The sequence below is a fragment of the Microcaecilia unicolor genome, chromosome 1 (genome assembly GCF_901765095.1).
Source record: "Microcaecilia unicolor chromosome 1, aMicUni1.1, whole genome shotgun sequence".
NCBI classification, from domain to species: Eukaryota; Metazoa; Chordata; class Amphibia; order Gymnophiona; family Siphonopidae; genus Microcaecilia; species Microcaecilia unicolor.
Window position 1 is genome coordinate 726,212,197 of NC_044031.1, and position 23,880 is coordinate 726,236,076.

Here is a 23,880-nt window from a genome sequence, read left to right on the forward strand (position 1 = left end):
ACAATTGAGCCATTTGATTTCGCCGTGCCGATTAATTCCCCATCATGTCCCAGAAGCCTTGCAGTGCACAGACTGTTCTAGGACCATGTCTGTGACTGACCCTCACGGTGTGTGCCTAACTTGTCTAGGCCCTGTTCATAAATCCTCTTATTTTTCTCTTTGTGCCCAAAAGCAGAAGAGAATTCAGAAAAGTTGCGAGGCTCTGCATGAAAATTTTTTTGGCACACCAAAGTCCAGTCCATCGATATTGGCATCAAAGGCATCAGTCCCCATGGTTTCTAGAGCTGCACCAGACACTGGAGATGCATTGACATCAAGGAGGTCTCCCCCTGCCTCGATGTTGGGCTGAGCATCATCAGAACTGACACTGAGGAGTTGCATGAATTCTGCATTGTCCTCATCAGTAACAAAAGACTCCGATGGTGGGCATTGGGTGAAGATGAAGAAGCATCAGTCCTCCTCAAAGCACAGTGCCAGGAGCTCTGGGGCACCGGCGTCACTGGTACCCGAGAAGCATTGGCACCATGAGTACTTCTAATGTGGAACCTAACATAATGGTTCAAATCCCACTGCAGCTCCTTGTGATCTTGGGCAGGTCACTTGGACCTCCATTGTCTCCAGGGACAGAAAAATACCTACACTGGTAAGCTTTTAGGCTTGCAGGCGGTTGTTGTAGCATGGGTGGCAGTCAGCCATGGAGCCTCAACAAGCACAGCCACACCATGGATTAACAATTAAGCAAAATAAGCACCTGCTTTGGGTACCAAGGGAAGTGAGACCCCACAGAGTGTTTTTCCCCTAGCTATCATGCCCTTAACTCTTTCACTGCCATCTGCCACACCCATTATCCAACATAAATTTCAGTGTTTTTGTAATCATCATTATAAATTATGTTTTGTACGATAATGATGTTTCTCAGCCCTTGAGTCTGTCTTGTCATTTAAGCAATGGAAAGGCCGAAGGGCACCATTTTTGAGCAGTGCTTAGGGCATCAATTGACATCAATCCAGCCCCGGCTGCAAGTAGAACAAAAACACCTTATTCAGAACAGGAAGTAAAACCTGTTCCTTTTGCAGACACAGATAAATTGAAGAGCAACGTTTCTGGGAAATTCAGAATACAATCTTCCTGCAGCCTGTCCTGACAGGCCACAACATCTCAGTGTGCACAAGTTCACTCCCTGATAATACAGAGGTGCATACTTTGTTGAATGCTTATCCTCTAAGTTTAAAGTATCTTGTTTGCCTACCTCTGCCTGTGTGGCTGGACAGTACCTTTTAGGCCCAAGGGTATCCAAAACGTGCTTACTCTGAAGAGGGCCGCAGGCTTTTGTTGAGAGTATCTATTTCATATTAACACTTGGGCAGCAGTCAGTGAGGTTGCCATGTTGTCCTCTGTGTCTGACAATAGGATGGAACCTGTTGCCGCTATCAAATCATCTGCTGCAGCCTTGAAATAGATGCTTGCAGCTGTACCAATGAGCAAGCTGATTCAGTGGTTACTTGGATCTAAGCCAGTGGTTCTCAATCCAATCCTGAGGAAACTTCAAGCCAGTCAGGTTTCAGGATTCCCACCATTCAAACTATGCAGAAAGTGCATGCAAATCTATCTCATGTATATTCAGGTTATCTACAATGAATATACATGAGATAGATTGCTGAAAATCTATCTCATGCATATTCATTATGGATATCCTAAAACCCCAATTGGCTAGGTGTGCCCCAAGGACTGAGCTGAGAAGTACTGATTTAAGCAGCCTAGAATTTTGAGCATGCGATTTGTCTTTAAAAACAAATCTTTCCAAATTCATTATCTTGGATTTGTTTTGTTTTGTTTTGGGTTTTTTTTTTTTTTTTTTTTACAAAACTGTAAAATGGAAAAGTAATTGCAAGCATTTGATCCCTCTCCCTGTATTCAGCTGATACTCTGAAGCTTGTTCCTTCTGAGCTCTGTCCAAAACCTCAGCATAATTCTTTGCATTCTGTTCATCACTGCACGTACTTTTTTATTTTTCTGGTAGCAACAGTAAGTTGCACTTACTACTACTACTACTTAACATTTCTAGAGCGCTACTAGGGTTACGCAGCGCTGTACAATTTAACAAAGAGAGACAGTCCCTGCTCAAAGAGCTTACAATCTAATAGACAAGTGAACGGTCGGTCCGATAGGGGCAGTCAAATTGGGGCAGTCTGGATTCACTGAACGGTAAGGGTTAGGTGCCGAACGCAGCATTGAAGAGGTGGGCTTTAAGCAAAGACTTGAAGACGGGCAGGGAGGGGGCTTGGCGTAAGGGCTCAGGAAGGTTGTTCCAAGCATAGGGTGAGGCGAGGCAGAATGAGCGTAGTCTGGAGTTGGCGGTGGTGGAGAAGGGTACTGAGAGGAGGGATTTATCCTGTGAACGGAGGTTACGGGCGGGAACGTAAGGGGAAATGAGGGTAGAAAGATAGTGAGGGGCAGCAGACTGAGTGCATTTGTAGGTAAGAAGGAGAAGCTTGAATTGAATGCGGTATCAGTAAGTTAGTTGCACTTAATAGTTATGGCATTATAGGGCTCATTTTCAAAGCACTTAGACTTACAAAGTTACATAAGTTACTATGGGGCCCTTTTACGAAAGGGTTGCCGCGTGGCAACCCAGAACTACCATCAGCCCAACGCGGCTGTTGGTGGTAGTTAGCGTGGCAGCCCTTACCACCGTCTCAATGGGTGGCGATAAGTGCTTCCCCCGCAATGACCATGTGGCACATGCAAACTTACCGCTCGGCCATTTCTTTCTCCGCCTTTTTACCTACTGCAGTAAAATGGGACACTGTTCATGGCAAAAACTTACGCTGCCCCTAGAACAGGGCCTCTTTTTACCACAGCTAAGTAAAAGGGCCCTATGTAACTTTGTAACCCCCCTGTTTACTAAGCCATGCGGCAATGCCGATACAGCGTAAGTACATATGTATTGCCATACTGGGACAGACCGAAGGTCCATCAAGCCCAGCATCCTGTTTCCAAAGGTGGCCAATCCAGGTCACAAGTACCTGGCAAGATCCTAAAACAATACAATACATTTTATGCTGCTTATCCTACAAATAAGTAGTGGATTTTCCCCAAGTCATTTTAATAATGGCTTATGGACTTTTCTTTAAGGAAGCTACCCAAACCTTTTTACCACCCGCTAAGCTAACTGCTTTTACTTCATTTTCTGGCATTGAATTCCAGAGTTTAATTACACGTTGAGTGAAGAAATATTTTTTCAGATTCATCTTAAATTTACTACTTTATAGCTGCATTGCGTGCCCCTTAGTCCTAGTATTTTTGGAAAGAGTAAGCAAGTAATTCATGTGTACCCATTCCATTCCACTCATTATTTTATATACCTCTATCATATCTTCCCTCAGCCGTCTCTTTTTCAAGCTGAAGAGCCTTAGCTGCTTTAGCCTTTCCTCATAAGTGAATGGGCTATGTTGGCATTAGCGCATGGCAGCTACCAGCATGGCATAGTAAACAGGGGGTTAAGTCTAAGTGCTTTGAAAACACGCCTCTAAATAAACTAAAACTGGTCATTTGACCACATCTGAATAAAGAAAATCCCAAAACCTGAGTTGATGGGCCTGGCTTCCTTCTATATCCAAACCGCTATGTTCAATTTAGTTTTTGAGGAGCAGCAGGAAGATACTAAGGGCTGTGTTTACTAAGGTGCGCTATAGGCTTAGTGTTTTTAATGCGCGTTAATGGTTTACGCGCACATGCATTAAATGCTAATGCACCCATAGGAATGTATAGGCGTGTTAGCGTTTACCGTGCCTTAACTTTAAAAGTGCATTAAAAACCCTACCGCACCTTAGTAAACATACCCCTAAGAGTAGCATATAGTAACACAGTAGATGACGGCAGATAAAGACCTGTACAGTCCATCCAGTCTGCCTAACAAGATAAACTCATTGTATGAACTACTTTATAGGTATACCTGACCTTGATTTGTCCTTGCCATTTTCAGGGCACAGATTGTAGAAGTCTGCCCAGCACTAGCTTTGCTTCCCAATTACCTGTGCTAGGACCGCTGCTTTTTAATATATTTATAAATGATTTAGAGATGGGAGTAACTAGCGAGGTAATTAAATTTGCTGATGACACAAAGTTATTCAAAGTCGTTAACTCACTACAGGATTGTGAAAAATTACAGAAGGACCTTTCGAGACTGGGAGCCTGGGTGGCTAAATGGGAGATGACGTTTAATGTGAGCAAGTGCAAGGTGATGCATGTGGTAAAAAAGAACCCGAATTATAGCTACGTCATGCAAGGTTCCACGTTAGGAGTTACGGACCAAGTAAGAGATCTGGGTGTCGTCGTCGATAATACGCTGAAACCTTCTGCTCAGTGTGCTGCTGCGGCTAGGAAAGCGAATAGAATGTTGGGTATTATTAGGAAAGGTATGGAAAACAGGTGTGAGGATGTTTTAATGCTGTTGTATCGCTCCATGGTGCGACCGCACCTTGAGTATTGTGTTCAATTCTGGTCGCCGCATCTCAAGAAAGATATAGTAGAATTAGAAAAGGTGCAGCGAAGGGCGACTAAAATGATAGCGGGGATGGGACGACTTCCCTATGAAGAAAGACTAAGGAGGCTAGGGCTTTTCAGCTTGGAGAAGAGACGGCTGAGGGGAGACATGATAGAGGTATATAAAATAATGAGTGGAGTGGAACAGGTGGATGTAAAGCGTTTGTTTACGCTTTCCAAAAATACTACAACTAGGGGGCACGCGATGAAACTACAGTGTAGTAAATTTAAAACAAATCGGAGAACATTTTTCTTCACCGAACGCGTAATTAAACTCTGGAATTCGTTGCCGGAGAACGTGGTGAAGGCGGTTAGCTTGACAGAGTTTTAAAAAGGGTTAGACGGTTTCCTAAAGGACAAGTCCATAAACCACTACTAAATGGACTTGGGAAAATCCACAATTCCGAGAATAACATGTATTTGTTTTATTTATTTTTGTTACATTTGTACCCCGCGCTTTCCCACTCATGGCAGGCTCATAGAATGTTTGTACGTTTGGGAAGCTTGCCAGGTGCCCTTGGCCTGGATTGGCCGCTGTCATGGACAGGATGCTGGGCTCGATGGACCCTTGGTCTTTTCCCAGTGTGGCATTACTTATGTACTTATGACACATTACCGGTGTTGCCACCCAGTCTCCGCTAAGCTTCTGGGACAGAGTCACTCACCAGGACTTAGGGTACAATAAAACTGCAAATTCCATATTTGTTCTATCATTTTTCTTGTATGTAATTTTAGCTCTTAGGGAACTTCACAGTTTGTATATTAGAACAGGCTCCAGGCTGTCTGTCCCCCAGAATATGAAGACAAAATAAGTCCTTTATGAATGAGCAGGATTCCTGAAGATCTTCAAGTCTAAAAGTCTTCTGTGCATATGATTGGTTGATACTCCCATACGAGGAAACTTATCCAGGAATATTATATTAAAGAAGATTTTCTTTGCATTCTTGTTTCTGTTATACAACTCATACAGAACATAGGAGATGAAATTCTTAAAAAGCTATTGTCCATATTTAATTTTAACCACACAGAAGAATCCCTGATGATATAATAACATAACTGAAACACATTTTTAAAAGATTTTTTTCAATCACTCATAATATTTAAAAGTGAGGAAAAAGTGTGTTCAGATCTTAGAAACTGTAGTATATAGGGAAGCAGCCCCACATAAGCACAGAATCTGATGGATCCTATCATCACCAATCAGAAAAAAAACCTCACAAGTAAAATACCACAATATTCAAAATATAAATAGTTCAAATGTGTGTTTAGGGGGGGGGGGGGGGGACCAAATACCAATAAAGTTGTAATAATAAAGGGGATTTTTTTTTACCAAATTGGCATTACAACGTGGTCTTAGTGCATGCTTATATGGGTCATTCCCGCATGCTCAGGTCATTTTTCTATATGGGTAAAATGGCCAAATTTCTGATTTTTTTTTCTATTAATGACCATGTACTAATTTTTCCATTAGTGCATAGCCATTAGTGTGTGAGCTCCTATGCCATTTTGTAGGCGGTATGGGCTCACACGCCGACCACGTACTAATTGGTTAGCATGCGGCAATATAAGAACATGCTTATTCTCTGCCCCCAGTCCCACCCCAATGATAAAAAATAAAATTTAATTTTTAGCATGTGGGTAGCATGCACTGATGCCAAAATTACCGGGGGATGCTTGAGCGTGCCCTGCGGTAAGCATATTAAGCTGTGATAAGCATATGTTAGTACTTACTGAAGCTTTGTAAAAGAACCCCCAAGTCGGCCATTTTAGGTTTTGCTTTAGCATGCAATTTCCTTTGGTAGTTTGTTCACACATAAATAGGACATGAATTGAGGTTGAAGGGGGGGGGGGGGCAGACTCAGGAATAATGTCAGGAAGTATTTTTTCACAGAGAGGGCGGTAGATACGTGGAATGCCCTCCCGCGGGAGGTGGTGGAGACGAAAACGGTAATGGAATTCAAACATTCGTGGGATAAACACAAAGGAATCCTGTTTACAAGGAATGGATCTATGGAATCTTAGCGGAGATTGGGTGGCGACACCGGTATTTGGAGAGTAAAATTGGTGCAGGGCGGACTTCTACGGTCTGTGCCCTGAGAAAGAAAGGGACAAATCAAACTCGGGTATACATATAAAGTATCACATACCATGTAAAATGAGTTTATCTTGTTGGGCAGACTGGATGGACCGTGGAGGTCTTTATCTGCCGTCATTTACTATTTTACTATCTAAATATAGCTCTTTCATAGTTTATACACTTGTTTAGTAGTTTCTTTATTTAGATAACTGCATTCACTGAGCTGTTTTAATTTTTGCCATTATCAGTACTTTGATATTCATTTTGATAGCAGGCACTTTTTTAGATATTTGGATCACATCAATGTGGAGGAGCGGCCTAGTGGTTAGGATGGTGGACTTTGGTCCTGGGGAACTGAGGAAGTGAGTTCAATTCCCACTTCAGGCACAGGCAACTCCTTGTGACTCTGGGCAAGTCACTTAACCCTCCATTGCCCCATGTAAGCTGCATTGAGCCTGCCATGAGTGGGAAAGTGCGGGGTACAAATGTAAGAAAAACAAATGTAATATAGATGCACTCACTGTTCTTTTGTGTAGGTTGTTCGGGTTTCTATTTGCAGCACGTTTTTCAGTTTTAGCCTTGATTTTAACTATATGACGGTATCCCCATTTTAGTTTTAATTTTGACAGCGCACAGTGCACCATTTAACACTTCATTATGCATATGTGACGCATAATAAGTCTGTATTTGCTGCAATCTGTTTTTTTATATGCAGTTTTGAGAATTGTACACCATTTGAACCATTATTCGTGTTTCGAGTGTTGTATTTTTCTTGCAGGTTTTTGTTTTGTTTTGATTGTGTTTGTGTTTTTATGTACAGCTTTATTGGTAGGGTACTTTAGCTTGTTGGGTAGAACATTTCCAAGGAAGGTGTGTCTGTACAAGTTCAAGCAAAATGCTCCTTCACAAGAGTAGAATGAGGTTTGCCACCTAGACATCCTCTAACCTAACTTATGTTTAACCAATAAAGACTTCTTCAAGGAGAATGTTCTCAATAATAGCATTTCAGATAGCGTTAAAAACATTTCTGAAACACCTCATCTTACTCTCCCTCTCCTACTCTCTTTCTAAATGGAAGGCCAACAGCTAAATTCCAACATAAATAGGGGATATTTCCCTATAAATCATCTAAAATTAGGTACCTGGATGCTGTAAACTAAGTGCAAACTTTATATCTGCAACTATGTGCATAATTGCCATTATAGAATACTAGAATAAACCTGCAGTTATATGGCCAACTTTGGGCCTGAGCTCTAAAGCCAGCTGAAAGGCTGATGTAAATGCTTGTAGCTAACTGTTATTAGTTAGGCATGTAACTACTAGTATTCTGTAACCTGTGCACTTAAATGCTAGGCACGCCCCAAACCTGCCCAGGTCCCTCCCAGGTTCACAACCCCTTCCAGCTGTGTACTTTGGATTTAGCGCACACAATTTGTAGAATACTGACTGAGAGCAGATACACAACAGCCACAACAAGTGGAAAGAACACAAAGGTCCCATGGGGTGGATAGAATCAAACAACAAGGAGTGGGAAGTGGATCAGGCTCTTCAAGAACAGACTCAGGATGCCGGAATGGAATCATGGATGTTTATTTAAGCTGACATGGAACCGTGTTTCGGCACATGCGTGCCTGCCTCAGGAGTCTTGATATGTATATCAGATAATCACATTTATCGTTGATGATGCTTCTTGCGAAAAGAGCATGAGCTAGTCTTTAAAAAGACCATTGGTAAAAGAAATAATTGTTAAGTAGCATGTGAAATGTCGATATTGTATCAAGACTCCTGAGGCAGACATGGATGTGCCGAAATATGGTTCCATGTCGAGTCAGCTTAAATAAACATCCATAATTCCATTCTGGCGTCCTGAGTCTATTTTTGAAGAGCCTGCTCCAGTTCCCACTCCTTGTTGTTTGATTTTAAGAGCAGTTACACCAGGGGCGTAGCCAGACTTCGAGGTGCGAGGGGGGCAGAGCTCAAGGTGGGGGGGGGGCACATTTTGGTCCACCGCCCCTTTCCGCCGCCTCGCCACCCACCACCGCCTCACCGCTCTGCCGCTCACCACCCACTGCCACCGCTGTACATCTTGGCTGGCAGGGGTCTCTAACACCTGCCAGCTGAAGCACCGCTGCCACAAATACCTTGGCTGGTGGGGGGGGGGGGCCCTGGCAGGGCAGTCAAGAGACAGAGCCAGGCCCGGGGCAAGGCCATCACTCCCTCCACTTAGACCACTGCCCCCTCAACTCGGGCCTCCGTCTCCCCCCATCCCTTTACCTTCCTGCATCAGCTCCTCCCTCAGTCTGTCGCTCTCCTGTTCCTGTGTGCCGGGACCTGGGTTATCGCATTAACACAATCACCTGGATCCCAACACACAGGAGCAGGAGAGAGACAGATCAAGGGAGCAGATGATGTAACAATATACATCCCATTTAAACAAGACCTAAAGGAAATCTCCAATGAAATCAACCAAAGTCTCCACATCATGCACTCAACAGGCGGATGCATTTCAGCTGAAACTTAATGCAGAAAAAACCCAATGCCTAATATTCACCTCACAACATAATACGAATAAATTTACCACCATCAACACACCAAATCTGAACCTCCTAATTTCAGACACTCTAAAAATTCTTGGAGTTACCATCGATCGACACTTAACACTTGAGAACCATGCGAAAAACATAACCAAGAAGATGTTCCACTCAATGTGGAAATTAAAAAGAGTAAGACCTTTCTTCCCAAGGACCGTTTTCCGTAACCTGATACAATCAATGGTGCTCAGTCATCTAGACTACTGCAACGCACTCTACGCTGGCTGCAAAGAGGAGCAAATAATCAAAAAACTTCAGACAGCCCAGAACACTGCAGCTAGACTCATATTTGGTAAAACAAAATATGAAAGTGCTAAACCCCTATGAGAAAAGCTACACTGGCTCCCACTTAAAGAATGCATCACATTCAAATATGCTCCCTAGTTCACAAAATCATTCACGGAGATGCACCAGCCTACATGTCAGACCTGATAGACCTACCACCCAGAAATGCCAAAAGATCATCACGCACATTCCTCAACCTGCACTTCCCCAACTGCAAAGATCTAAAATACAAACTAATGCATGCATCAAACTTCACCTACTTGAGCAAACAGTTATGGAACGCATTGTCGGGCAACTTAAAAACGACCTACGAACTAACTAACTTCCGCAAACTACTGAAGACCCATCTCTTTAATAAGGTTTACCACAAAGATCAACAAACATGAACAAACACAACTCCACATGTATTCTGAAATGTCTTATAATATCTGCTTGTTATACTATTATAATGTTCTTTTCTTTTTTCATAATCATGTTAACTAAGATCTTTCTATAATACTAAATGTAGTATATTTTCTAATGATATTTCCACCATTCATGATGTATTGTAAGCCACATTGAGCCTGCAAAGAGGTGGGAAAATGTGGGATGCAAATGCAATAAATAAATAAATAAACAAACAAACCTTCTGCCTGCTTTCAGAAGCCTTGCCGGCGCTGGACCCCCCCTTGGAGCTGTGTCGAGGGAATCATGTCCCTCTGCCCCCCCCCCCCTCAGTGGCCCTGATTATTGGTTGTTGATGCCAATTAGCAGCTAATGAAGCAATTAAGTTACATGTATAACTGACACTGTTGCATGTGCAACTTTGCATTCCAAGTGTCAGATTGTGCATACAAGATTATAGATTTAGGGGAATAGAGGTTATCAATAGAAATCAAACAAAATAAAACATGGAAAAGAAAATAAGATGATACCTTTTTTATTGGACATAACTTAATACATTTCTTGATTAGCTTTCGAAGGTTGCCCTTCTTCATCAGATCGGAAATAAGCAAATGTGCTAGCTGACAGTGTATATAAGTGAAAACATTCAAGCATTACTATGACAGTCTGACAGGGTGGGAGGATGGGGGTGGGTCGGAGGTATGCATGGGGACATCAAAGCATATCATTGATATTCTAACAGGGTGGGTGTGGATAGGTGAGGGGTGGGGTGATCAACAGAGACATACAGCTTTATGGTTTATAATGGGCTAGGAACCCCAGATCCTTGTTAAGTCCTTTCTGTTGGGTGTTAAAATATTCAATCATTCTGACTTCAAAGGTCTTAGTTCTTGTATGGTTTTAAAGTTACCTTTCAGGATTCTCACTGTGAAGTCACTGGTACAGTGTCCTGGTCCTGTAAAATGTTGACCAACAGGCGTGGGATGAAGAAGGGCAACCTTCGAAAGCTAATCAAGAAATGTATTAAGTTATGTCCAATAAAAAAGGTATCATCTTATTTTCTTTTCCATGTTTTATTTTGTTTGATTTCTATTGATAACCTTAAGAGTGGACTAACATGGCTACCACACTCCTCTACTGAGGAATAGAGGGTAACTTTATATGGAGACATCCAGTTGTAGGTGCTAAGACCTTGCAAAAAAGGTGGTCACATATTCACCTAAACAGTCTCTTTTCGCCTGGATGTAATTTTACAAGCGTAGAATTGATTGCATGTACTTTGCCAGTGGGCATGAACATGGGTGGTTTGGGTGGAGTGTGGGAAGAGTGCACAATTACTCATAAATTATAGAATGCTATAATTTACATATGTTCGTTTGAAATCCATGTGAAGGCATTTGTAGGACTGATGTAAATGTCTGTCTGCAATGTGGGCATGGGTTATACTATATACTGTATGCCAAACTAGGTGCCACCTTGATAAAATTATCCTTACTATGTTCAACAATTGTGATCCTGAGCTACAGTTCCCTGGCTTTTATGCTAGGAAGAAATTGCTTACAAATTCTGCTACAGTAGACCAGAATATAATCACAGATCTGCTTTGGGGAGAAGAGGAAAATATTGGCTAGATAGCATAGTTTTTTCAAAGCCAACACAGAATGCGACTGACTGTGTTTGGAACACAGAGATGTGAACCTTGTGGGGTCCACACTGGAATTTCATGCTCATTTTTGACACAAGCCTGGGACCCAAGCATTGGGCAATACACTCCGGGGTGGGGGGGGATATCAACGTGGGATACCGTTAAGTGTTAACCTTAGTTATTAATAACTAGGTCTCATCGCATAAAACAGGACCTGTGCGAAAATAGCACAAATTAGTAGTAAAAGAACATGTCTTAAAGTAGCCCTCGTTGATAACTACACTTTTAAGATCCTTGTTGACTTAGAATGAGTATTTTTCACTGAAGAACTGATATAGAGTATCTAGATTTTCAGCAAGCTTTTGACAAAAGTCTCTCATGAGAAACTCTTGAGAAAATTAAAAAGTCATGGAATAGGAGGAGTGACCTAGTGGTTAGGGTGGTGGACTTTGGTCCTGGGGAACTGAGGAACTGGGTTTGATTCCCACTTCAGTCACAGGCAGCTCCTTGTGACTCTGGGCAAGTCACTTAACCCTCCGTTGTCCCAGGTACAAATAAGTACCGGTATACAATATGTAAGCCGCATTGAGCCTGCCATGAGTGGGAAAGCACAGGGTACAAATGTAAAAAAAAAAAAAGTCCTGTTGTGGATTAGGAACTGATTAATGGATAGAAAACAGAGAGTAGTGTTAAATGGTAATTTCTCTCAGTGGAAGAAGGTGAATAGTGGCATTCCTCAGGGATCTGTACTGGGACTAGTGCTATCTAACATATTTATAAGTGATCTGGAAATCAGAATGAGTGAGGTTATTAAGGGGTCCTTTTACTAACCTGTGCTAAAAAGTGGCCAGCGGTAGTTATAGTGTGTGGGTTTCCCATATGCTCCGCCACTTTTTAGAGCAGCTCAAAAATGGCCGAATTTCAATATGTTTTATTAATGGCCACTTATTAATGTACAAATTAGTGCATGACCATAAGGGCTCGCACACTACTCATGCAGTAATTGGGCTGCAATGTGCCCACGCTGCCCAATTACTGCTGGGAATGCTTACTCCCCCGCCCCATTCTAGAAAATACAAATTATTTGGTCCTGGGGAACTGAAATTGTGTGTGGCAAAGCCAAAACTGTCGCAGGGCGTCTGGGTGTGCTGTTTTGTCGAACGCTACCCATGTGGTGGCCCTACTGCCCCTTGGTAAAAGGGCCCCTAAATTTGAAGATGACCCAAAACTATTCAAAGTTGTTGGAACACCTGCAGGTTGCGAAAAATTGCAGGAAGACTTTAGGAAATTGGAAGACTGGACATCCAAATGGCAGAAGAAATTTATTGTGGACAAATGGAAAGTGATGCACATTGGGAAAAAAGTTCCACCTTAGGAGTCAGCACCCAAGAAAAAGATCTAGGTGTTATCATGAACAATACACTAAAATCTTCCGGCTGATGTGCTGTAGCAGATAAAAAAGCAAACAGATTGCTAGGAATTATTAGGAAAGGGATGGTAAATAAGACCAAGAATATTATAATGCCTCTGTATCGCTCCAACCTCACCTTGAGTATTGTGTGCAATTCTGGTCACTATATCTCAAAAAAGTAGCGGAATTAGAAAAGGTTCAAAGAAGGGTGACCAAAATGAGTAAGAGGATGGTACTCCTCTCATAGGAGGAAAGGCTTAAAGGTTAGGGCTTTTCAGCTTGGAAAAGGAAATGGCCGAGCGGGGATATGATAGAGATCTACAAAATTCTGAGTGGTGTAGAACAAGTAAACATGAATCAATTGTTTATTCTTTCAAAAAAAGTGCTAAGACTAGAGGACACTCAAAGAAGTTATATGGAATAGTTTTAAAATGAATAGGAGGAAATACTTTCTCACTCAACAAATAGTTAAGCTCTGGAACTCATTGTCAGAGGATGTGGTATCAGTGGTTAGTGCATCTAGGTGTAAAAAAGGTTTGGACATGTTCCTGGAAGAAAAGTCATTAGTCTGCTATTGAGCTAGAAATGGGGAAAGCCACTGCTGTTCCTGGAATTGGTAGTATGGAATCTTGCTATTATTTGGAATTCTGCCAGGTACTTGTGATCTGGATTGGCCACTGCTGGAAACAGAATACTGGGTTAAATGGACCATCGATCTGCCTCACTATGACTAATTGTTTGTTCTAATTATGTGTATGGGGGGGGGGGGCGGATAGAAATTCTGGAATTGCTATTGAATTAAAGACATGTTAGTGTATTTTATATGATGTATCTTTGATATGTTAATTACTATATTTTATATGATGCATTATTATAATGCCATTGTTTAATTGCCATGTCACTTTGGCTCCATTTAGTAGAAGGCAGTGGCGTAGCCACAGGTGGGCCTGGGTGGGCCAGGGCTCACCCACTTAGGGCTCAGGCCCACCCAACAATAGCACAAGTTTAGCGGTAGCAGGTGGGGATCCCAAGCTCCGCCAGCTGAAGACTTCTCCCTGATGGTAACAAAAACACTTCTCTCCACAATACCGGCACCACCAGCTGAGATATTTTTTTGCTGGTGGTGGTGGTGCCGGGGGGGGGGGGGGGGGGGAGAGAACACTTGGTGTCCACCCACTTCTTGCCTAGGCCCACCCAAAATCTGTTATTTGGCTACGCCCCTGGAGAAGGATAGCATATAGATATGAAGTTTAATATAATGTAATATTTATCTCGTGCTGTAACTAATATCTCTAACCATCTTTCTCGTGAGTTTGTGGTACTCTTTATTGGCACTTCCTGATCCCATTCTACTTGCTTGCAGCTGGAGAGTCTTTTCTACTGATTGCCAAAGAAAGACCGTGGGGCTGGCATTAGCTCCACTTTTCTTATTCTTTTGGGTCACCCTTGGCACAGCATTGGGATGTAGTAAATATGGGTGTCTTTTACTAAGGGGTCCTTTTACCTTGCTGCAGGGAAAAGGGCCCTGTGCTAGTGGCAGGGCCCTTTTTACCATAGCGGGTAAAAAGCCCCCAGAGAAAACATGGCTGTGCAATGAGAGAACTCTCACCGCATGGCCATGTGGTGGGGAACCCTTACCATCACCCACTGAGGTGGCGATAAGGGTCTCACGCTAAGCAGGCAGTGCATGGTGATGCTTGATTACAGCCGGGTTACCACTGCACAAGCCATTTCTGGGGGGGGGTCTTCTTTTTTTTCCCAGGAAACGGCGCATGCTTGGAGCAAAATTACCACTGGCATCCATGTTGGGCCAGCGGTAGCCCCGATTTAGCATTCGGTAAGCCTGTGTTGGGCTTACCAATTCTTTGAAAAAGTCCCCCTAAGCCACGGTAGCATTTTTAGCTAAGACACCCATTATATTCCTATGGGTGTTTCAGCGTTTACCGCCAACTGATTTCTACCGTGAGCTAAAAATGTTACAGTGGCTTAGTAAAAGGCCCCCTAAACCAGGAAAAGAATTGCAGAACCTGGAGTTACGTGCTTTCACTGTGTCCATGTACATAAGTACATAAGTATTGCCATACTGGGAAAGAGCAAAGGTCCATCGAGCCCAGCATCCTGTTTCCAACAGTGGCCAATCCAGGTCACAAATACCTGGCAAGATCCCAAAAATGTACTGCCAGCTGGGAGTACCCAATATGTTCCATTGAGCCTGCATTGTGTGGGAAAGCGTGTGGTACAAATGTAATAATAATAATAAAAAAAAAGAAGGGGAGAAAAATGGAGAAAAAAATGGAGAGAGGAACATGGGACAGGGAAGAGGAAGACAGAGGGAGACTTGGTAGAGAGTAAGAAGGCAAAAATTAAACAGGGAAGGAGGGGGGAGAGAAGCATAGAAGAGAAGCGTGAGAGAAAAAAATAATAAAAGTTGTAAAGAGAGATGGGTAGAGGCGAGAAAGATTAGCAGACCTAATACAGGGGAGAATTTATTTTTCCACTTCGAGATGGCTGCTTGTAGAACATCAAGAATTGTTCAGTGGAGAAAGGGATTACTTTCGGGTTTGTGGTGCATTTACTGACAGTGACATTTCTGTAGGGGGCGCTCTTTTCTCAGCCATAAGTTTAGTCTGCACCAGTGTTGCCAGGTGGGCAGTTTTACCGCCCAATTGGGCGGTTTTCCGCGACCCACCACGGGAAAGTTTTGCCCGCGGCGGGTTGCGGTTTTTTGGGCTGCTTTTTGGGCTTCAGGGCGGTTTTTTGGGCGGCTTTTTCGGCCGCGGGGGGCGGGGTTAGTGATGTTTTTGGGGCGGGGTTAGTGATGTTTTGGGCGGGGCCGATGACGGGGGAGGCGGGGCCAGTGACTGCAGGGGCGGGGTTGATGATGCGGGGGTGGGGGTGTCAGGGGCGGGGTTTGAGTTTGGGTGGGTTTTGGGCGGTTTTTATGCTGGATTGGGTGGGAAAAAAATTTTCCACCTGGCAACACATTAACCACTCGAGAACACCACATATTCCAAATATCAACCAGTGAGACACTGATGTGCAACACTTGTATTAATCCTTTTTTTTTTTTTTTTACATTTGTACCCCGTGCTTTCCCACTCATGGCATTGGGCTTACATGGGGCAATGGAGGGTTAAATGACTTGCCCAAAGTCACAAGGAGCTGCCTGTGCGGGGAATCGAACTCAGTTCCCCAGGACCAAAGTCCACCACCCTAACCACTAGGCCGCTCCTCCACTTGAATCCTGCCTTTAAACTGTCACTGGAAAAGTTATAGCAACTCAAACGACTTTAGTACAGTCATTTCAGTTGTCTTCGATTCTGAGTCTACAGTAAGGTCAGCCAGAGGAAGCAGGGGCTTGAAGTGGTAGCTGCTAATTATGAGGACGTTCGCTATATTGAACAGTGAAATTGTCACGATTATCATTTTGAAACTGATACTGCTTAGTATATAAGGTGTTACCATATTAGTGTAGCAGGGGTTTGGCATATGTCTGTATTGGGTCTCCTGCACATTTGAAACACATTTGTACTGCTAGCCTGGTGTATTTGTCCCATCCATGAAGCACAGCGTGGAACCAACCCTGGCTCTTACGGTTTAACCAACACCTAAAAGGCGGCAGTGACCACAGCAGGCTCAGGCCAGCCGCGTCCGTTCTCCATCCCCACTTGCTCCGGCAGGGGGCGCTCTTTGCACTCTTTTTGCAGAGCTAGATCTGGTGGTGCTACTGCTGCTCCCTACGGCGGAAGCTGCATTTATACACAGCCTTTAGAGCTGCACCGCAGAGCAGGGTCGCTACGCGCTGGGCAGATCACGCCTTCTGGGGCCGAAGCTAAGGCAGACCTTGTGTTTCAGAAAATAATGCCCTTGGTTCAAAGATCATGCTTGTTTTGTTTTCCCCCACAAACCATGAAATGAAATGTGCGTCTCCTTAGAAATCTGACTAGAAGACTTTCTTTTTTTCCCCTGTATAAATTGTCCAATCGCAGGAGACTTTGGAGTCTTCTAGATTGAGGGTGAGTGTGGCTGTATTACTGGAGAACAACTGTCAAAGTGACATGTCTTTATTTCCTTAGTGCAACGTGAAAAGTTATAGCATTTTCAGAATTGCTAGGCGCTACTTACCGCCTCCGGCACGGGATCGGGAGAAGATGGGGTGCAGGAGGAGGAGGACAGATCTTGATGGGGGAGTTTGAGAGGTAACTTTATCACACTTCTCACCAGTGGGCTTGTGGCAGATTCCGACCCCGATTCCACTGTCAGTCGTTGTCCACCAGCATTAATATGCCGCACGTGGAGAAGTGAGGGCGATCTTTAACCTCATCATGGCTGTGGAAGCTGGAAGGATACAGTAACGTGGAGCAAAGGGGCTCACAGAGTGGGCATGAACGAGGGTGCATGTGATGTGAACTTCCTATTTCTGTTTTGTTGTCAAAGGTACCAAGGATATAGGGTTACCTAATAATTAGCTTTGTGATGCGCCTGTCATCCAATTGCTTTCAGATTCAAACTGCTTTAAAATCGTCCATTATTTGTTTATTTTATAGGTGTTTTTTTTTTGAGTTCGTGATTTCTCAAGCTTAGGATACTGTAATATTTAGTCGGAATGACAGCAGTAGGTAGCGGTGTATTTCTCTTTTAAAACGTTGAATTAAACCAGTCTTTAACACTAAAAATGCACATTGTTTAGTAGTGGATCACGAGAAGGATGTCATTTCCAAAAAATGACAAAGTGGAAGCTAAACTGTTTTGAGTGTTAAAACAGCGGCTTTGTGGGTTGTGCAAGGCAGTTTCCGGGTGGAATCTTAATTATAGTGATTTGCTGAAAGCATTTGACAGGTGCAGGACGTGGGGTGTTTTGAATAACCAGCTTTTTTTTTCCCTTTGGGACGCGTGTGATCTGTAAAAAAAACCGCATGTTTTGAAAGACGAGCATTGCACTTAACCTGCTGAAGGTTTGCAGATAGGTCACTGTAGCAGTGATGATTTATTGGTGGTTATTATTTGTTACATTTGTATCCCACATTTTCCCACATATTTGCAGGCTCAATGTGGCTTACATAATACATTGAAGGCATTCGCCAAATCTGGTACAGGATAGGTACAAAATGTTGTATTGGGATAGGGAAGATAAGATTCAATCAAGTTGGGTTGAGGTAAAAGAGTTCATTAATGTCCAATACGATCTTTAATAGTGAAATGTTACAGGGTTGAGTCATTTAAGTTGGGTCATTCGGATATGCCCTTCCGAATAGGTGAGTCTTTAAGGACTTTCTGAATTGTAGGTAATCATAAGTTGTTTTCACCACTTGTGGCAATGCGTTCCACAGGCGCGTGCCTATGTAAGAGATTATGGTTATAAAAACGCATTTTATCCCTCTTGAAGGCTGACATGGTTTTGTATGCATATGTGTGTATGCGCATGAGTTAATGTGACTGTCAATACCAGCTGTTTTGCTTTGACAGCAACTGCAGGTCCTCTCCCCCTCCTTGAAGCTGCGACCCTAAGCAGCTGCCTAGTCTCGTGGTTTGTGCCAGCCCCCATGTGTGTTCATCTGCTATAGAAAATGCCCAGTTGAGAAAAAAACAACAAAATGTGCTGTTTTTCAGGGGTCTAGTGTGTAGTTTTTTCCTCTTAATTGAGACCTTCATCCTTCAGATTGTTCATGGCATGTACTACAAGTCTGATTTTCTAGCCAGCAAAAACCTGCCATGTTTACATTGCATTAATTCCAGAGAACAGCTCCGCTTTTTAGCACAGTTTTCTTTACTTCTTGAGATTCTGGCGCTGCACACTTGGGTTTGTTTGTATTGAAATTCTCTTTTCTCTCTCATACACACTCAGGCTGAAGCAGGACAGGACAGGACAGCGGTATGAGGCCGCCCAGAGAAAAACTGACATTGCTCATGTGGATGATAAGCCTCCTGGCTCTCATAACATGCCCTGCCCTGCAGGTAGGAGGCATTTTGTCATGTTTGGGGTTTGGAATTTATAAGATTATGCACCTGGTTTTATGAAAGCAGATTCTGCATGTTTTGCATTTATGTGGAGCTTTTCCAGATCTGAAGGGCACAGAAATAAATCAGCAAACAAGTTAGTGGTGATATCTTTTTGCAGGACCGGTGAGATAGCCGTAACTAGTTTTTGAAAGTGAAATTCCTTTCATTAGGACAAGTGCAACTCTGGAAAGTGCATAGGTTTAGTTTGAGGTGGGGATAGGGAGGCAACAGCATCCACTGCTAATATATTACCTTTGCCCCTCCCTCCCCCCCTGCAGAATAACCAGGCAAACTACACCTATGTCTAGCAGGGGCGTAACCAGACCTTACGGTGGGAGGGGGCCAGAGCCTCAGGTTGGGAGCACATTTTGAGGGCCATCCCACCGCCACGCTTCGCCTCGCCCCCCTCACCTCGCCTCACCAACAAATACCTTTGTGGCGGGGGTCCCCATCCCCCGCCAGTCGAAGCCTTTCTCCGGCGCAGCCGCATTTGCTGCCCTGCTCTTCTTTCTTCTTGCTCCACCTGTCCTGTGCATGCTGACGCTCCTTCTCAGTTTCACGTAAAGGAGTGTGAGCGTGCACAGGAGGAGCAAGAAGAAAGAAGAGCAAGGCAGTGAATGCGGCTGCGCCAAAGACCGGCTCTGAAGAATTCTTCAGCTGGCGGGGGTTGGGGACCCCCGCCAGCCAAACCAGGGGCCTGGACAAAATTTGCTGGGGCCCAGGCCCCTGGGGCCCCACGTAGCTACACCCCTGATGTCTAGTGGTTTGAGCAGCAGGCTGAGTACCAGGGAAGCAGGGTTCAGTTCCCATTGATGCTCCTTCTCGCCTCGGTAAGTCACTTAGGGGGTCTTTTACTAAGCACAGTAGAGTTTTTAGCTTGTGGTAGAAATTAGCTGGCGATAAACGGCGAGATGCCCATTATATTCCTGTGGGCGTCTCGGCACCGCCAGCTGATTTCTACCATGAGCTAAAAGCGCTACCGTGGCTTAGTAAAAGATCCCCTTAGGTTCCTACGTGCAGGACGTCAGGACTCACAGAAACAGAATCCAGATCAGCAACGTGCCGGAGACCGGTGCTGAAGAGAACTTCAGCTGGCGGGGGTTGGGGACCCCCACCAGCAAAGGTACTTGATGGCGGTGGCGGGGGAGGGTCGGCAGCGGGGGGAGGGGTGAAAGCAGGGGGCCAGCTCTAGATCTGTGGGGGCCCATGCCCCCGTGGCCCCACCTAGCTACGCCCCTGCAGTGATGGCTATTGTGTAAACTTCTGCAACATTTTTCCAGCCTCTGTTTCCAGGTATCTCATTTACATAACCATCTTACATTATTCTTAGTGAAAAAGCTGTTTCCGTAAGTGAGTTTGGTTTCCTTCTCCCTCTAACCTGTTTGTACTGTATAATTATGGTACCATCGTTCTTCTTCTAAGCCAGAATGCAGTAGAGTGGTTACTATTAACTTTAACCCCTTTTGGCACTCTTGACCTCCATGAACCTCTGAGCAGGGGGATGCTGGCACAGCAGCAGTTTTGATATGCTACCTGTGGCCACCTTGGTGCTTTCCCTCTGGCGTGGTCTACCCAGGTGGAAACAGGACGTTGTGTCAGAGATGATGGGGTGGACCACAGGAGAGGAAAATGCTGAGGAAGCTGCTGGCAGCATGTCAGAATCACCGCTATGTCAACAACCTCCTCTGAAAAAAAATACATTTAGATGTTAGACCTGGAAGGTGAGTGAGATATCAAATGGGGGAAGAGAGATGGGGAAGACATGATGGCCCATGAGGGCCACCTTGGAGCTATGGGGCTCAGGGCAGCTGTCTGGCTTGCTCCCCTCCCCCCCCACCCAATGCTGGCCCAAACCAGAAGAAGGTATTGCTTTCAAAAGCTAGTCAAAAAATATATTAGTCTAATAAAAAAGTGTTGTCTTATCTTGTTTTTCTTTTATTTCTATTTATTTGCCTACATAGTAACATAGTAAATGACGACAGATAAAGACCTTATGGTCCATCCAGTCTGCCCAACAAGATAAACTCATTTACATGGTATGTGATACTTTATATATATACCGGAGTTTGATTTGTCCTTGTCTTTCTCAGGACACAGACCGTAAAAGTCTGCCCAGAACTGTTCTTGAACTTTCCATATCTATTCAGTTACGATCAGGGCATAGACCGTAGAAGTTTACCCAGCGCTGTTCTTGTACTAAGTTCTGGAGCTAACGCCGAAGACCCTTAAAAATTACACTGCAGCCCATCCCTATCCAATCAGTCACGATCAGGGTATAGACCATAGAAGTCTGCCCAGCTCCCATTTTGTTTCCTAATTACTGGCGTCGCCACCCAATCTGCGCTAAGATTCCGCGGAACCATTCCTTCTAAACAGGATTCCTTTGTGTTTATCCCATGTATGTTTGAAATGAGAAATTTGCATTCATAGAGCTTTTAAAAAACATGGCAGGGCCCATTTTACTAAACCTCTGCAGAATTGTTTAAATAATCCTATATGAGTCTCTGCAGGTTGTAATCCAGTTTACAGCAGGGGCATAAGACTTCGGCGGGATGGGGGTCCAGAGCCTGAGGTGAGGGGGCACATTTTACCCCCCCCTGCTATTTTGTCAACCCCTCGCCATTGCCGACCCCCCCCCTGCCATCGCCACCGACCCCCCCCCCCGCCATTGCCGCCACCACCAACAACTTTGACCCCCCCCCCTGCCGACGACCCTGTCGATTCCCCCTCCCACCGCCAAGCCTCCCCTGCCGTCGCCTACCTTTGCTGGCGGAGAACCCCAACCCCCGCCAGCCGAGGTCCTCTTCTTCCTTCGTTCTGTTTCTGAGTCTGATATCCTGCACGACGTCAGACTCAGAAACAGAACAAAGGAAGAAGAGGACCTCGACTGGCGGGGGTTGGGGTTCCCCACCAGCAAAGGTAGGCGACGGCGGGTTGGCGGCGGGAGGGGGTCGAGAGGGTTGTCAGCAGGGGGGGTCCAGGGCCAAATCTAAGGGGGCCCAGGCCCCCATGGCCCCACGTAGCTACACCCCTGGTTTACAGTGAACCTTTTTGCCCAATTTCTGATGAAGGAATACATTCAAAATAAGGTCATACTGTTATGTCACTATTTGTGACAATGTAGTTATCTTAATAAAGCCGTTATATTGAAAACCTATCCACATGTAAATAGCAACATTTACAGGAATATATTGCATACATGTAGAAATACTGGTTTCAGAAAGTCACTATTCCACACCACGCAGATGCCTGGTTGGTCTTAGCTTGGGTAGGACTAAAATCTACACATGAAGGCCTCATTTTACAAAATGGAATGCACATCTACGGGGCTCCTATGCCTCTGCTGTTTCTTGTGATGCCCTAGGATATCTTAAAAAAAAAAATATCCCCTCCCCAAGAGAAAAATCCCCCAAATGGAGGTTCATATTTAAAGGTTGTCTTTTTGGATTACCAGGAAAATTCATCACAGATTATTTCAGTCACAGTATACCTCATGTTACGAGCTGTATTTGTTATGTCAAACACTGGCTTATTGCCACTTAACCTTACAAAACTATTGTTTGTATTCAGCTCCTGAGTGCTTTCTCCTATCGAATTGATACGCCTGCATGTGTCTGTGGTTGGCAGAACTGCGCTTTCAATGCAGGACATGCTGTCTCTAACTCACCATAAAGATTATTTGAGTACAGATGAAACAACCCCTAGCTTTCAATACTTTTTTTATCTGTGCCTTTTTTTTTTTTTACTTTTTATTTAGTTGGAGAGCTTTCACTTCTTGCAGATTTTGGGATGCTATAAAATGTTCTGTGAACCATGGAGTCATATTTTGGCAGCCTGTTTGTTAGTCATTTCTGGCTTTGTCATCTCCCAATCTGGAAAATAAATGTAGTCCTTGAAGAAAAAGTTAAGAAATATCCATCTTCTTCCTCCACATTAAAAAAATTTTTTTTTTACAAATACTATTTCTGTTTTGGGCATAGAGAATGATGTCACTTTTACTTTCAGTAGCTTACACTGTTTTGTGCATTTAGGGCCTACTGCATGAAGCTTTATTCCCTATAGAGATATCAAAAAGGAAAAACCCTTTGGTACGTTTAGCACTTAATGACATAGTTACTGCTTAACTTCTGCAACATCACTCTGCACATTTGCAATCTTTGACCTACACCATTCTGCACTGAAAGGTACTTAACTCTTCTTTATAAATTCTGTGGTGGCTACTCCTTTCCTTAACAGTTGAGTTTCTGTGATTGAGGCCTTTCCAGTGGTCCCCTTTGTGGTGAGCCTGAAAGGGATTCCCTTTAGTGTCACATCAGCCTGCCAGTATGAAATATTTTATTTACCAGATACATCCGATGCCCCTGGTAGGTGCCTGTTCTGCCTGTTGGGAAATTCACACCTGAAGTTTCCCAGCTCTGAACTGACTGGAGTAGGGGAAGGATGAATGAGACCCCCCGTTTCTCTGAGGCCTCAGTGGAATTTGTCATTATGGACATGAACCAGGCTGTGAAAATAGAATCTAATATCTCCAAAAATCTATAAACCTTTTTTTTTTTTACAGAGACCAATAATTTTAGTATTTCTGTTACTGATGAGTCCTAGTATTCAGTAAAATTGTGACTGGATTGGATGTGGCTCCTAGGCCTTCACTCAGTCTATCATTCTGTGATTCTCTCTTCCTCAGTAGCACTGTCTGACTCATGTAGTATCTATTCTGTGCAGCTGTGAGCAGGGGCCACATTCTGCTGGTGACATGGGTAGAAGAGGCCTGTACGAAGCAGCAGGGAAATGTGAGGGGAGATATGATAGAGGTCTGTAAAATAATGAGTGGAGTGGAATGGGTAGACATGAATCGTTTGTTTACTCTTTCCACAATTACTAGGACTAGGGGGCATGCGATGAAGCTACAAAGTAGTACATTTAATATGAATCGGAGAAAATA

General features: G+C 43.9%; 1 protein-coding gene across 2 annotated transcripts in view; it reads left to right on the top strand.

The window, feature by feature from the left end:
- Nucleotides 1-16,756: 16,756 nt before the first annotated feature.
- The window catches only part of ADAMTSL3 (ADAMTS like 3), a 650,803-nt gene continuing 643,679 nt past the window's right edge, over nucleotides 16,757-23,880 (top strand). For both annotated transcript variants that reach the window (XM_030189627.1, XM_030189628.1), the window contains exons 1-2: nucleotides 16,757-16,954; nucleotides 18,784-18,893. In XM_030189627.1, the coding sequence (XP_030045487.1) occupies nucleotides 18,813-18,893 (81 nt within the window). In that variant the 5' untranslated portion in view covers nucleotides 16,757-16,954; nucleotides 18,784-18,812. The remainder of the gene's footprint in view (nucleotides 16,955-18,783; nucleotides 18,894-23,880) is intronic.